This window comes from Marmota marmota, unplaced genomic scaffold (assembly GCF_001458135.2).
Source record: "Marmota marmota marmota unplaced genomic scaffold, marMar, whole genome shotgun sequence".
In the NCBI taxonomy this organism is placed as follows: Eukaryota; Metazoa; Chordata; class Mammalia; order Rodentia; family Sciuridae; genus Marmota; species Marmota marmota.
Window position 1 is genome coordinate 22,821,758 of NW_026000229.1, and position 16,695 is coordinate 22,838,452.

The 16,695-nt window shown below is 42.0% G+C and overlaps 1 protein-coding gene across 3 annotated transcripts in view; it reads right to left on the reverse strand.

Annotated features, from left to right (window-relative positions):
* LOC107138068 (myocardial zonula adherens protein) overlaps nt 1-16,695 on the reverse strand; it is a 94,423-nt gene that overhangs the window by 30,055 nt on the left and 47,673 nt on the right. Inside the window, exon 11 of one of the 3 annotated variants that reach the window (XM_048793339.1) lies at nt 7,358-7,495. The exons of 1 other annotated variant lie outside the window; for it this stretch is intronic. In XM_048793339.1, the coding sequence (XP_048649296.1) occupies nt 7,373-7,495 (123 nt within the window). In that variant the 3' untranslated portion in view covers nt 7,358-7,372. Of the gene's footprint in view, nt 1-7,357; nt 7,496-11,207; nt 14,138-16,695 lie in introns of those variants that run through there. One more of the 3 variants, XM_048793340.1, reaches the window with a different exon arrangement.

Genomic DNA, 16,695 nt, shown 5'->3' on the forward strand with positions numbered 1-16,695 from the left:
GGCCCAGGGCTGCGGAGCCTGCGGAGGCTGCTTCTTGGACCCTGCTCCTATCAGAGCATACAACAAGCACTAAGCAGCCGAATTCCGGCTCCCGGAACTGAGCCCGCGGGGACTGCTTCTTGGAGCTTACACTTATAGGAGCTTACACCGAGCACGGAGCGGCCGAGTTCCGGCTCCCGGAACTTCCCTAGACCGGGGCTAGGAGCCCGCGGAAACTGCTTCTCGGTCCGGGTCCTGCTGAGGGCCGGTCAGGACTCACCCGTTGCTTTGGTTGCCCGGCAAGGGGAACGAAATGCTGCCATTCGCATAGGATACCAACATGGCAGAGATCTGATGTCATCAGAAAGCGGCGGAGGAGAGAACTTCATCAATACCAGCGGCGACAGAAACAGTTGGTCTCCTGGTAGGGGGGGTGAGGCACAGACACCCGAGTCTCTCTCGATTTGTCGTCGAGCCAGAGGGGAGGAGCCGGGCCGCCGCCCGCGCCCGGAGCAGGCCCAGCGGCTCGCCAGCGTGGTGACCGCGTGACCCCAATTGGAGAGGGGGCGGAGCGGAGCCGCCACCCGCACCCGCAAGGTGGGCAGACCCGCGACCCAGTGGTACATGGGCGTGGTAGGAGGGGCAGGGCAGAGCCGCCGTTCGCGCTTGCAAGGTAAACAGACCTGTGACAGCCTGGCGGGTCAGGCCCAGTGGCCTGCCAGTGTGGTACACACGTCACCCCAACTGGAGTAGGGGCAGAGCAGATCCTTCTCCCACGCCCGGATCAGGCCCTGCCGGTGTGGTGGTCACGTGACCCCAATTGGAGTGGGGGCGGAGCGGAACCGCCACCCGTGCCCGCAGGGTGAGCAGACCTGTGACCAACCTGCAGATCAGGCCCAGGGGTCCGCAGGCGTGGTAGGAGGGGCAGGGCAGATCCGCCGCCCGCGCCTCCAAGGTAGGCAGACCTACAACAGACCGGCGGATCAGGCCCAGGAGCCTGCCGGCGTGGTACAAACACCACCCTAATTGGAGTAGTGGCAGAGCAGAGTCGCCGCCCGTGCCAGGAACAGGCCCAGCGTCCTGCAGGCGGGGTAGTCACGACACCCCAATTGGAGTAGGGGCAGAGCAGAGCCTCCACCCGTGCCCGAAAGGTGGGCAGATCTGCGACCGACCAGCGGGACAGGCCCAGTGGCCTGCCGGTACGACAGACACGTCACCCCATTTGGAGTAGGGGCAGAGTAGAGCCGCCGCCCGCGCCTGCAGGGTAGGCAAACCTGCAACCGACCGGCGGATCAGGCCCGGTGGCCTGCCGGCGTGGTACACTCGTCACCCCAATTGGAGTAGGGGCAGAACAGAGCCGCCGCCAGCGCCCAGAACAGGCCCAGTGACCTGCCGGCGTGGTAGCCACGACACCCCAATTGGAATAAGGAGAGAGCAGAGCCGCCGCCCGCACCTGCAGGAAAGATACGCAAGCAGTATGAAAAGACAAGGAAAGAAAGGACCACAAGCAATGCAGGTCAACGCAACTTTAGAAGAGGTAACAGCTGCAGCAGATGGAATGTCAGATAAAGAATTCAGGATATACATGCTTCAGATGATCTGGAGTATCAAGGAAGACATTAAACAGCAAAATCAGACAATGAAAGATCACTTCGACAATGAATTACGCAAACAAATCCAGGAAGCAAAGGATCAACTATACAGGGAGATAGAGGTTATAAAAAACAAACAAACAGAAATCCTAGAAATGCAGGAAGCAATAAACCAACTTAAAAACTCAATGGAGAATACTACCAGCAGAGTAGAACACTTAGAAGATAGAACATCAGACAATGAAGACAAAGTATTTCAACTGGAAAAGAACATAGACAGCTCAGCAAGACTGTTAAGAAACCATGAGCAGAACATCCAAGAAATATGGGATAACATTAAGAGACCAAACTTAAGAGTCATTGGGATACAGGAAGGTACAGAGCTCCAAACCAAAGGAATGAGCAGTCTATTCAATGAAATAATACGAGAAAACTTCCCAGACTTGAAGAATGAGACAGAATCCCAAATCCTAGAAGCCTACAGGACGCCGAATGTGCAAAATCATAAGAGATCCACACCTAGACACATTATAATGAAGATGCCCAACATACAGAATAAGGAGAGAATTTTAAAAGCTACAAGAGAAAGGAAGCAGATTACATTTAGGGGTAAGCCAATCAGGATAACAGCTGATCTTTCAACACAGACTCTGAAAGCTAGAAGATCCTGGAATAACATATTTCAAACACTGAAAGAAAATGGGTTCCAACCAAGAATTGTGTATCCAGCGAAATTAAGCTTCAGGATGGAAGATGAAATTAAAACCTTCCACGATAAACAAAAGTTTAAAGAATTCGCAGCTAGAAAACCATCTCTTCAAAACATCCTCGCCAAAGCATTACAGGAAGAGGAAATGGAAAATAACAATGAAAACCAACAGTGGGAGGTAGGACAGTAAAGGGGGGGGAAATAATCAAAGAGGAAAACAAACCATGTTTAGTAACAGAAATAAACAAATATGGCTGGAAGAACAACCCATATCTCAATAATAACCCTAAATGTTAATGGCTTAAACTCACCAATTAAGAGACACAGGCTAGTAGAATGGATCACAAAACAAGACCCAACAATATGCTGCCTACAGGAGACGCATTTGATAGGAAAAGACATACATAGGCTGAAGGTGAAAGGTTGGGAAAAATCATATCACTCATATGGACTTCGGAAACAAGCAGGAGTGTCCATACTCATATCAAATAAAATAGATTTCAAGCCAAAGTTAATCAAAAGGGATAAAGAGGGACACTACATACTGCTTAAGGGAACCATACACCAACAAGACATAACAATCATAAATATTTATGCCCCAAACAATGGTGCAGCTATGTTCGTCAAACAAACTCTTCTCAAGTTCAAGAGTCTAATAGACCACCATACCATAATCATGGGAGACTTCAACACACCTCTCTCGCCACTGGACAGATCTTCCAAACAAAAGTTGAATAAGGAAACTATAGAACTCAATAACACTATTAATAACCTAGACCTAATTGACATATATAGAGTATACCACCCAACATCAAGCAGTTACACTTTTTTCTCAGCAGCACATGGATCCTTCTCAAAAATAGATCATATATTATGTCACAGGGCAACTCTTAGACAATATAAAGGAGTAGAGATAATACCATGCATCTTATCTGATCATAATGGAATGAAACTGAAAATCAACGATAAAAGAAGGAAGGAAAAAGCATACATCACTTGGAGAATGAACAATAGGTTACTGAATGATCAATGGGTTATAGAAGACATCAAGGAGGAAATTAAAAAATTCTTAGAGATAAATGAAAACACAGACACAACATATCGGAATCTATGGGACACATTGAAAGCAGTTCTAAGAGGAAAATTCATTGCTTGGAGTTCATTCCTTAAAAAAAGAAAAAACCAACAAATAAATGATCTCATACTTCATCTCAAAATCCTTGAAAAAGAAGAGCAAAACAACAGCAAAAGAAGTAGAAGGCAAGAAATAATTAAAATCAGAGCTGAAATTAATGAAATCGAAACAAAAGAAACAATTGAAAAAATTGACAAAACTAAAAGTTGGTTCTTTGAAAAAATAAACAAAATCGACAGACCCTTAGCGATGCTAGCGAAGAGAAGAAGAGAGAGAACTCAAATTACTAGCATACGGGATGAAAAAGGCAATATCACAACAGACACTTCAGAAATACAGAAGATAATCAAAAACTATTTTGAATCCTTATACTCCAATAAATTAGAAGATAGTGAAGGCATAGATAAATTTCTTAAGTCATATGATCTGCCCAGATTGAGTCAGGAGGATATAGACAACCTAAACAGACCAATATCAATTGAGGAAATAGAAGAAACCATCAAAAGACTACCAACTAAGAAAAGCCCAGGACCGGATGGGTATACAGCAGAGTTTTACAAAACCTTTAAAGAGGAACTAATACCAATACTTTTCAAGCTACTTCAGGAAATAGAAAAAGAGGGAGAACTTCCAAATTCATTCTACGAGGCCAACATCACCCTGATACCTAAACCAGACAAAGACACTTCAAAGAAAGAAAACTACAGACCAATATCTCTAATGAACCTAGATGCAAAAATCCTCAATAAAATTCTGGCGAATCGGATACAAAAACATATCAAAAAAATTGTGCACCATGATCAAGTAGGATTCATCCCTGGGATGCAAGGCTGGTTCAATATACGGAAATCAATAAATGTTATTCACCACATCAATAGACTTAAAAATAAGAACCATATGATCATCTCGATAGATGCGGAAAAAGCATTCGACAAAGTACAGCATCCCTTTATGTTCAAAACTCTAGAAAAACTAGGGATAACAGGAACATACCTCAATATTGTAAAAGCAATCTATGCTAAGCCTCAGGCTAGCATCATTCTGAATGGAGAAAAACTGAAGGCATTCCCTCTAAAATCTGGAACAAGACAGGGATGCCCTCTCTCTCCACTTCTGTTCAACATAGTTCTCGAAACACTGGCCAGAGCAATTAGACAGACGAAAGAAATTAAAGGCATCAAAATAGGAAAAGAAGAACTTAAATTATCACTATTTGCAGATGATATGATTCTATACCTAGCAGACCCAAAAGGCTCTACAAAGAAACTATTAGAGCTAATAAATGAATTCAGCAAAGTGGCAGGATATAAAATCAACACGCATAAATCAAAGGCATTCCTGTATATCAGCGACAAATCCTCTGAAATGGAAATGAGGACAACCACTCCATTCACAATATCTTCAAAAAAAATAAAATACTTGGGAATCAACCTAACAAAAGAGGTGAAAGACTTATACAATGAAAACTACAGAACCCTAAAGAGAGAAATAGAAGAAGATCTTAGAAGATGGAAAAATATACCCTGTTCATGGATAGGCAGAACTAACATCATCAAAATGGCGATATTACCAAAAGTTCTCTATAGGTTTAATGCAATGCCAATCAAAATCCCAACGGCATTTCTTGTAGAAATAGAGAAAGCAATCATGAAATTCATATGGAAAAATAAAAGACCCAGAATAGCAAAAACAATGCTAAGCAGGAAGTGTGAATCAGGCGGTATAGCGATACCAGACTTCAAACTATACTACAGAGCAATAGTAACAAAAACAGCATGGTACTGGTACCAAAACAGGCGGGTGGACCAATGGTACAGAATAGAGGACACAGAAACCAATCCACAAAACTACAACTATCTTATATTTGATAAAGGGGCTAAAAGCATGCAATGGAGGAAGGATAGCATCTTCAACAAATGGTGCTGGGAAAACTGGAAATCCATATGCAACAAAATGAAACTGAATCCCTTTCTCTCGCCATGCACAAAAGTTAATTCAAAATGGATCAAGGAGCTTGATATCAAATCAGAGACACGCCGTCTGATAGAAGAAAAAGTTGGCTACGATCTACATACTGTGGGGTCGGGCTCCAAATTCCTCAATAGGACACCCATAGCACAAAAGTTAATAACTAGAATCAACAAATGGGACTTACTCAAACTAAAAAGTTTTTTCTCAGCAAAAGAAACAATAAGAGAGGTAAATAGGGAGCCTACACCCTGGGAACAAATCTTTACTCCTCACACTTCAGATAGAGCCCTAATATCCAGAGTATACAAAGAACTCAAAAAATTAGACAATAAGAGAACAAACAACCCAATCAACAAATGGGCCAAGGACCTGAACAGACACTTCTCAGAGGAGGACATACAGTCAATCAACAAGTACATGAAAAAATGCTCACCATCTCTAGCTGTCAGAGAAATGCAAATCAAAACCACCCTAAGATACCATCTCACTCCAGTAAGATTGGCAGCCATTATGAAGTCAAACAACAACAAGTGCTGGCGAGGATGTGGGGAAAAGGGTACACTTGTACATTGCTGGTGGGACTGCAAATTGGTGCAGCCAATTTGGAAAGCAGTATGGAGATTTCTTGGAAAGCTGGGAATGGAGCCACCATTTGACCCAGCTATTCCCCTTCTTGGTCTATTCCCTAAAGACCTAAAAAGAGCATGCTACAGGGACACTGCTACATCGATGTTCATAGCAGCACAATTCACAATAGCAAGACTGTGGAACCAACCTAGATGCCCTTCAATAGACGAATGGATAAAAAAAATGTGGCATTTATACACAATGGAGTATTACTCTGCATTAAAAAATGACAAAATCATAGAATTTACAGGGAAATGGATGGCATTAGAGCAGATTATGCTAAGTGAAGCTAGCCAATCCCTAAAAAACAAATGCCAAATGTCTTCTTTGATATAAGGAGAGTAACTAAGAACAGAGTAGGGACGAAGAGCAGGAGAAGAAGATTAACATTTAACAGGGATGAGAGGTGGGAGGGAAAGGGAGAGAGAAGGGAAATTGCATGGTAATGGAAGGAGACCCTCAGGGTTATACAGTGGAGGGGGTAGAGAGAGAGGAGGGGAGGGGAGGGGAGAGGTGGGGAGGGGGGAGGGTGGAGGATGGGAAAGGCAGCGGAGCACAACAGACACTAGTATGGCAATTTGTAAATCAATGGATGTGTAACTGATGTGATTCTGCAATCTGTGTATGGGGTGAAGGTGGGAGTTCATAACCCACTTGAATCAAAGTGTCGAATATGATATGTCAAGAAATTTGTAATGTTTTGAACAACCCACAATAAAAAATTAAAAAAAAAAAAAGATCCTATAAGGGAAAGAGAACTAGATTTTTAAAATCCAGACCATTTATGACATTATTATTTTCTTTGAAGTTTATTATGTGTTCACTTTAATTTTAGGAATAGCCAGTTGAGGCCCACAGGCACATTTATTCAAGTCTGGGTTTGGGGGCTTTGTGCATATTATGTGCACCCACACCACAAAACTCCACCACACATTAATGAACAAAGTGTCCCAACCTCTGTCACCAACCCCCCTGCTTTGTTACTCCTTCCTGTGGACCCTCATTTACAAAGACTTCCTAGTTTGAACTGCATTCATAAATAAATAATTAATTTTTCCATTGAAATATTTATTAATGATGTGTAACTACCAATTAATGTTACTAAACAAAATGAGATCGTTTAGATTATGAATTCTAGGTCATAATTAAGCAAAATGATGTTTTATTTTGAGTTCCAATAGCCTTTTCTGGGGAAAGTTATGTTGCTATGTTATTTGAAATTTTAAAAATTTCCCAAGGAAATAGTTCAAAATTCCCCATTATTGTTTTCAAAACCCCTACAGATCCAGTAAACCAGTGATCTGACTAGGCAGGGATGGAACAGGACAGGCAAGAACTTTCTAGAGCTCAGCCAGGCTTCTACCAGATGCTCCCTTGGTTTCCTCTTGTCCTGACAGGGCCTTGTTTTAACCCAACCTCTTGATCACTCTGGCAGACAGTCGTCTCCATTTCCCTCAACAAAACAGGAATCATGTTTGATCCCTATATAGTGCATTGGAGAGAGAGAGAGAGGGAGGGAGAGAGAGAGAAAAAAAATTGATATTTTACATTCTTTCTCTGAAAATGATTTTATTTTTTTGCTATAGCTTCCTTTAATTCTACTTTGAAAGTCTTTAATGCTGTAATTTCATAGCTATTGTATTTTTAAAGTACATTCTCCTTGATAAAAGCCATCACAAAATTCAAGAATAAAAATAATAAAGCTTAGACTCTTTTATTAAAAAAATAATACATAGAGAAATATGACAAGATCAGAATCTGCCCTGCCTTAATGCAGCATGAAAGAACAGTTTAATAAGGGGAAGGAAAATGGAACATTATCTCATTTGTGGGGAGGGAGTGAAGGGAATGAATTAAGGCCACAACAAAATTCAACTGAAGAATTGCTAAATGAAGCTCTGAGTGGGCAAAATGAAAAATCAATGAAGGAACGGAGGGGAAAAGGTACATTTTTCATCTTCATGATGCTTGATTGGGTTTGTGGAAATTCATTTTCAATTAATGTGCCTTGTGGCATTCAGCCAGGCTACATATGAACAAGGCACATATTTTAATCAATTTTTTTCTATTAAGTTTGAAGTAATATATAATAATAGAACTATGCTATTCAAAAGAATCCATTGAAACTGCCTTCTGAGGTAAAATAATCTAATTTGGTATGATTTCTATCTTTTATTAAAGATAACCTAACTTCTCTTTAAGGAGAGCAACTGATTCTCCAGGGTGCCTAAAAATGACTTGGCTATAAAAATGTCAAGTAAGGGTGGATAAACTGGCTTCCCAATCTGAGTGCTTTCACTGAGAAGGCAGGAAGGATGTGCACTGGGTACCTGGCCTTTGCAGGGTTAGCCCTCGATGCTGAGAAACGAACTCAGGTGGTTATCCTCACTCAACGAGGATCCAAGAGATTCACCATTTGTTCATCCCCTCAACAAGCACCTACACGTTGGTGGGGCCAAGACCTCAACTCAAGAAAGACTCTCTCTATTGGGAGAGGCCCAGGCTCTTTTATTCACACCTTCCTGCTGGTCAGAGGTTTGTCTGCCCCCATCCTTCCTGAGGCAACAAACTAGCACTGCATTGCTGCCCTAAAAGTGAGGAGAGGATGGGAAGAAGGTTGGCATGAGCTCTTTAACAAAAAACCTGCAAGGACCCTCATTCTTCAGGCTGTTCATTTCCCTGTGACTTTAGAGGAGGCAGGTGGAATGGAGAAGTGGGGAAGCAGCTGATTTATCCCTGTGCTTTCTCTGATGAATGCAGTTTCAGAGACAAAATACCAGATGCATCATAGCAATATCCAGGGAGAGAACTATTTCAGAATATTGTAATGAATATATACATATATTCACACCTGGTGCTAAACAAATGGTATTTTCAAAAATGTTCGCGAATGAAGTTCAAGTACCCTTGGACATCAGCCCTCCCTAGCACTAGCCCAGCCTCCCTCCCAGCTGCCCTTCCTGCCCTTTCCCCTCCTATCTGTCCAGCACCCACTGCCAAAAACCTCAATCAGAGACTCAGATATGATCAGGAAATAGGGAGCCACTGAGGAATTATGAGCAAAGTAATAAAGACGATTTTTCTTGGCTTGGTGTTGACCACCTACCACGACTACTCTCAACCTACATTTCCAGCCTCTTCATTTAGCAATCTCTCCTCTAATCCAGTCAAACTAGATCAGTGTTCCCTGGACTCACCCTATGCTTTCTGGCCTCCATGTTTTTGTTTTTATTTATTCTATATCTTGTCTGGTATAACCCTTCCCACTCATTCAATTCCTGCCTCGAAAAATTCAAGCTATCCTGCAAGACCCAGTCCAACACCACCTCCTCCCTGAAGTCTCTCCGCCCACACCAAATTTAGTACTGATTTATAGGCACTGTGCTATTAGCACTTGGCATGCATGCTCTCAGTGGCCCTTACAGCCACATTATAATCATCCGTGGAGGAAGGCCTATGATGATTATTCTTATTTTATTGATTAGGAATCAGAATCTTGGAAAGGATAAGTCATTTGTTCAAGATACAAAGCCTGATCAGGAGCAGAGGCAGGATGCAAAGCCAGATTTCATTTACTTAGGGCCTTCAAACTTAACCACTATGCGGTCCTGCTTCTGTGTTCCCAGTACACAAAGCTCACAACTGGACATATCACTTATTCTGTCTCAGACCTGAGGAGTTGAAATGTCAGCCAGAAAGTCCTCTGAGAGCAGGAACTCATGTCTATTTCTGGACTCAGTTCACAAAAGGTACTTCTTCCGTGTTTACTAACTGTCCCATCAGAGGAGAGCTCCCTGTGTGCTATTCCTGGCTCTGCCTCAATCCCACTCCCACTAAGCAAAGGCCTGGGTTTTCCTTTAGACTTCAGCAGAGGGGCAGGAGGACAGAAGTATTCAAAGACAGTGGCACAGGGCAAAGAAGTACAATTTTACAAAGGTGACATTTAAAAAAATGGTTTTAAGAAACAAGCTTTCATGAGCGAAACAAAAAAAAGATGCCTTAGTCATACCATATGCAAAAAAATAAATCCCACATGGATTATTCTTTATCAAATAAATATTTATTGAACACCTCCTACAGGGCAGTGACCATGCCAAGTATCAGGGATACAGCCATGAGCACAACAGACAAAAGTCCCTGCCTGCATAGAGCTTACATTCTAGCAATGAGAAAACAACAAAATAAATAAGTAAAACTGACAGCAGAAGTACAAAGTGCATTAGCAGGCAATAAGTGCTACATGAAAAAATTGAGTAGGGAAAGGATGGAAGGGATGGGCACATGGGGCATAATTAAAGACCTAAAGAAGAAAAACAAAACTTCAAAACAGTTACAGAAGATATCTTTACAACAAACAAGATGTACAGCAGAGCACAAAAGGACTGATAACTTTACCAAGATTTAAAAGTCGTACAATATGAGACACCACAAACAAGCACCATTGACTAGGTCACCCAAATGTTTTTGATAAGTGATTAATATTAATAATATGGAGAGTTTATACAAACCAGCAGGAGAAAAGATAAAAACCTAATATAAACATGAACAGAGGATGTATTATCACCCATATACATGAAGGAGGACACCTGAATGGTTAAGGAGCTTATGAAAAGTTGCTCAGTCAAGAGATCTGGAATGGGTAGAAGTCAGGCTGACGCAAATTAAAATTAAAACAATGAGATGCTATTTCATAACTGGACAAAATTATAGTCCACACAGTGCCAGGTGGTGATGAGCATTTGGAGAATTCTGCCCTCTCATATATGACGTAATGTAGGAATGCTTTGGAAAGCACATGAGCAGTATCCAGTAAAGCTAAGCTGCATCAACCCCATGCCCTGGCCATTCCTCCTGCAAGGGTATTTCCCAGTTAGAGAAGATGGAGGCATGTTTGATGCAGTTTGTTGAATAATAAACCTGGGAAACAAATAAATGTCTATCAACAGGTTAGACAAATTACAATACATTCAGATAAAAATATATTAGGCAGCCAATGAAATAAATAATTTAAATGTATATGTAATAACATCAAAAACAAAACAAGAAAAAAAGAGTAATTTGCAGCTGGGTACCATGCACACACCTGTAATCTCAGCAACTCAGGTGGCTAAGGCAGGAGGATCACAACTTAAAGGCAAACCTCAACAACTTAGTGAGAACTTGTCTCAAAATTTTTAAAAGGGCTGAAGATGTAGCTCGATGGTAGAGCACCCCAGGGTTCAATCCTCAGTACTACACACACACACACACACACACACACACACACAGAGTAAGTTGCAAAATGTGTATAATATGATTTATTTTCTACAGTATAGATTAAAATCTATGCAAAAATTTTCAACACAAAATAAGCCATATACTAATAATAAACACATATCTCTGTACTAAAAGTATGGATTCATGGCCTGGATAGACACCAAATTGCCTCTGAAGGAGAAGGAAGGGTAGAAGTGGGAAAAGGGGTAGAATTGGATGGAATTAAAAAAAAAGAAGAAGAACCTGTTCTTTATCTGCAATGTTTCCTTTTATTTTAAAAAAATAGAAACAAAAACATGTCAAAATGTCAGCATTTTTTAATTCTAGAAAATGGTATGTGGAGTTTTTTATTGTTATCTCTAATTTTCTTTAGCTTGATTTTTTTCCCCCAATCAAAAAACTGAGAAGAAGCTAGCTTTGGGGTCGAAGACCTTGGAGTGGAACCAGCACCACCATTATTTGTTGAGAGACTTCTGGCTACTTATTTTCTAAGACTGTAAGCCTCAGTTTCCTGGACTTACAAAATAGAGTAATGGAAACCACTCAGAGGGGGTGAATGTGGGAATGTGAGGTCTGCATACACAGCCTTGAAAAAAGAGACATGCTCAACAGCTGGTAGGGACCTGGAACATGAACTACTCAGCCTCATGAACTTCCTAGGGACAGAAACTGGTCAGCCAGGTCTCTGAGAAGAGTTCAAAGCAAATGAGAAACAAGTTCAATAAAGAGAACATGGATTCAGTGACATTTACAAAGAAAAGACCTTCTCCCTAGGGAAGACACTGGTGCCATGAAAACATTAATCAAGCTCTATCATCAAGTGCACTGTGATAGTTCTTGCAAGAATACGTAGAGAACAAAGGTTCACACAATTATGCTCCTTCTAATAGTTTTGCATTTTGGATAAAGTATTAAGGTTTTTAAAACAAGGATGTAACTAATACCATATTTAACATTAGACTTCAAAACTCTAACATTTTCATATACTATAAATAAATTCTGCCTCAAACTATCAAGGAGCACCTCCTTTGGGTGGGAGCATCCAGACAGGAGAGGAGATGCAGTTAAGGGCAGGGCGAGGGAGGCTGGGGATGGGGTGCGTTTGAACACATAACTCGGGTTTTGCTAGGCAGTAATTCAAGTTCCTACCACATCCCCAGGCAAGAAAGAAGTGAACTGGAGGACACCAGAAAAGGCAGAGAAGAGCAGCTGAATACCAGTTGTGTGAGGAAGGAACGCAGATTTGAGAAGATCATGAATTAGCCCAGGACCACGGCCAGGATGAGAGGAAGCTGTAATGAGGCTCTAGGCCATAATATTTAGGAGGTACTCTAAGGTTAATAGAGATGCTTGGACCTCTACTATCTGCTCCCCAAAACAAGGCCTTTCTGGCCTCCAGGTATTGTCCATATCCAAAAGAGAGAAGAAACAGGGGAGCCCACCTCCTAGGGGACTCAGCTGGTGCTCCACTATCTCTGAAGGTCATGGCACTCCCTTCATTCCGATTATCGCACCTTTTGAAAATGGGTAATGAATCTATTCCACTAGAACAAATGCCAGAGACTTTTCCACCAGAGACTTAGAAAAGCATGGGATGAGTAGAGGAATTCCTGGACAGTGTAAGTCACCGCCACAGTGTAGCGTCCAGGTGAGCTGTTCTTCAAGCTCACTCCAGGTCCTGCGGAACTCTGGATGCTCAGAAGGGTGTGTGGGATCCATGTTTAAATGGAGCACCAGGCACAGGGTAAACTGGTTGCAGCTACTTAGTAGCAGTTAATTTCAGAAGTGGCTGAAGCAAGTAGGGAATGACTGGAAAGGGGCCAGATAGAAATATCAAAATGAAAGACTAAGGGCAAATGCGGACAAGAAAACATCTGCATACCTGCTTTTCCACAAAGATGTGAGGGGAGAGAACTATCCAGTGTCAGAGGCATGGTGGGCCTCCCCATGAACTACCTCCATTAGCCCAGTCCACTGATTTACAGAAGCTAATACCCCCTTCACCAAGACTGCTGCTGCAACGACCAACTAGTTCCCAGCAACACTGTTAAGTTTTGATGAAAAACCAGCACTTGTGGATGTCCAGAAAGACCTCTATAAAAATAAAGTATACATGAGCTATATTTCACTTCAGTATATTTTAGCCAAATAGTTTCATCAGACATACTTCTCTTTCCACGAGGTTTGTTGAACTGTCCAATCTGGCAAAATGCCCAGGTTGGATAAACTTTCCTTAAACAAACAAGGAGAGAGAGCCTACTAGTGTTGATACCCATTCGGAAAGGACACCTGAGGGCCACTTCCCAAATGCAATCACACTACAGGGACATGACACTGCTTGTCTTTTGTGAGGTGTGATCCAGTGGGGCACACTTCCTTCTCAGGGCACTGAAGTTCTTCAAGTTCTCTTCCCATCACTATATCTGGTGTCCTCAGCAGCTTTTCCATAAGAAAGGATTCATGTTCCAAGATCCTAGGTCAATCTACACTTCCTGAATTATGGTGAGTAGTCTTTTTCATTGTGGTTCTTTCCTGATGTCTGAGAACCTAAATGTCTAAAAAGTGCTCTGTGGATCTCGGATTTCTCCAGACTCTGCAGTTTTATGATGTACAAGTTGAGGTCACAGTATGTGGGTGTTTTCACAAATGAGAGCCCCACAGGATCCAATTTTCTTTTGAATAGAATGTCCTTCCTCTTTCGTTCCTTGGCTCATCACAGTAAATACCACCTCTTCCTGCAGAGGGCATACAAGTGTTCTTCTAATCAGGAGCAGCAGAGGGAATCGCTTCCACACAGAGCAGAATACCAGTGTATCATCTTCCAAAGAGCCGTAGACTAAATCTGGAGAAGAGCTCGTGCGACATGATCTGGAGACAGTTGAATTGAGTGGATTAGGGATGAGGGCTTAGTGCTACAGCTCCTTCCCCTACCCCAACCTGGCTGATTATCAGAGACGAGAAACGGAATCCTCTAAACAGGACATTTGGCCAAAGTGTGTTTCTGTGTGGCACACTCCAGTGCACCACAACAACTTTGAAATGAACTGTGACAGCAAATGGTTGAGCCAATTAAAATGGAAGTTTCTTGGGAAGAATTTAAATTTTAAAAATTGCATTGCATGTAAATATTCTACTCAATAGTCTGATGGCTAAGCTAAAGATCAGCACAGAGCCCAGAAGGAAAGAGAGCAGAGTACCAAAAGATCTGATTTTGCCCGCACGGCCTCCAAAAGGAAAAAACAGCAGCCCTGAGTATTGGTCAGTACTTTAATCAGCTACACTTGCTTTCAGTCACTTCCCTTTACTGAAGGTGTACACAACAGGAAGACATTCACCAGCAGTAATAGTAATAGCAGCAGCTAGTATTTATTAGGCATTCCCTATGTTCCAATTAACACAATGCTTTATTAGACATCATCTCATTTAACTCTTACCCAAAAATCTCTCAGATAATGATATCAACCTCATTTTATAGACAACAAAATGAATAACTTTTCAGGTTACTTTTTATTGTCATCCCTAACAATCTCCAATCTCCGCCCACAAGAGGTTCTTGTGTGACTCATGGACTGGGGAGATAAGTTCAGGGGCTCCACACAGAACAGACAAGGGAAGCCCTGTTTGGCCAATTGGCCAAGGAACCAGAAACTCAAAGTCGCTACTCTCTGAAGAGCCACATGTCATCCGTCCCCCTTCCCCACCCCCATTCAGTTTGTTTCCCCAAGGAACTGTCATCACATTATGATGAGGGCATCATCACTCTGAAAAGGGTCTAAGAGATGGTGAGCAAATACTTTGAAAAACATTGGATAGGAATTGAGAAACCATTTTGCTGTGTCTTCCACTTCAGAAGTGGTCATTGTTAATATGATTTCACCAAGGCATTCTGTTTGTTTTGTTTGTTTGGCGGTACTAGGATTGAACCTGGCTCGCTCTACCACTGAGTCACAACCCCAGTCCTTTTTACTTTTTATTTTGAGACCAGAGTCTTGATAAGTTGCTCAGGCTGCCTCAAACTTGCAATCCTCCTGCCTTAACCTCCTAAATCCCTGGCATTACAGGTGTGCATCAAGTCTAGCTTGTTTGTCTCTTTTCTAAAGAGGTACAGTATAGCCAAGTGTAAGGTCCTCTGATAAATAGAAGAAGATTGTTTAAACCAGGAGGAGAGCAGATACACCCAGATGTGCACAGTGGGAAAAGGATCCAGGAGAACCACTCAGTCTCTGTGTTAAGTGTTAGGTTCCCAGCCTCCAAGGACATTATGTAGACTGGATTCTGTAAACTTCAGTCTCTATTCTCTGTTTAACAAGGACATCTCAGTCCCCTTTGTAATATCATCCCTCCAGGATTGATCTGGATGACTATAGAAAGATGTTATGATCTGCATACCCCCAAGCCAATACAGCATTAAGAACAAGTTTTTATAGAATCCTCCCAGGACCCAGGATCTAGGGGTTGGCAAGGAATAAAGCTTGTCTGACAAGACCTGGATAGTTTCAGACTTGGACCAGCTTTCTCATTTTAGTGCTCCAATCCCTGATGACTAGTCCCCTGGGCTTTCTTCCATGGAGACCTTCTTACTCCAAGTTCACCAGCAGCTTTCCCCTCAGGTCTAGGAGCTTCCCAGGGAGGCTGGCTGAATTCATGAAAAACATGAAACCCAACCCAACAGGGGGAGTCAGGCCACTGCTATGAAAATCCGGGGCATGGGTCTCAACCCTGGCTGCAGTCTGGAATCACTTGTAGAGTAAAAAAGCAGCCTAAAAGGCCCACAGTACCCAGTCTGCACAGGTGGGGCTTTGTTGATGTCATTGTTGTTTTGCATACTATTTTTGTCAGACGCAGAATCAGCTAAGAGAGCTAGTGATGGGAAGAAGAAGCTTGACCTCCATGACAAACGACATAATCCTGTAGAAAGACCTAGACTAGTGCAGGTACTTACCCTACACTTTTCAGAAGACACTGTTCTTTTTGCTTTTTTTTTTTTTTTCAATGAATTGACCCCTTCAAATATGTACTCAACTCTAGATAGGGCAAAGGGGAGGAAGGTGAATGGAGGGGGAATGGAGATAGGAAAGATGGTGGAATGAGATGGACATCATTACCCTAAGTACATGTATGAAGACACAAATGGTGTGCCTATAGTTTGTGTTCAACCAGAGATATGAAAAATTGTGTTCTATATTTGTAATATAAATTTTAATGCATTCTGCTGTTATATATAACAAATTAAAATTAAAAAAGAAAAAAAATATGTACTCATCCAACATTTCAAAAGGTCCCCTCCCCACCCTAAACCCTTCTTATATAGTACAAGTCCTTACTGTCCCACACAATGGAAATTATGACATTACTGAACTAAGGACTATAAAATGTGGGCCAGTCACTTTTTATTTAGATTACTATCATTACCACTATTTTTATGA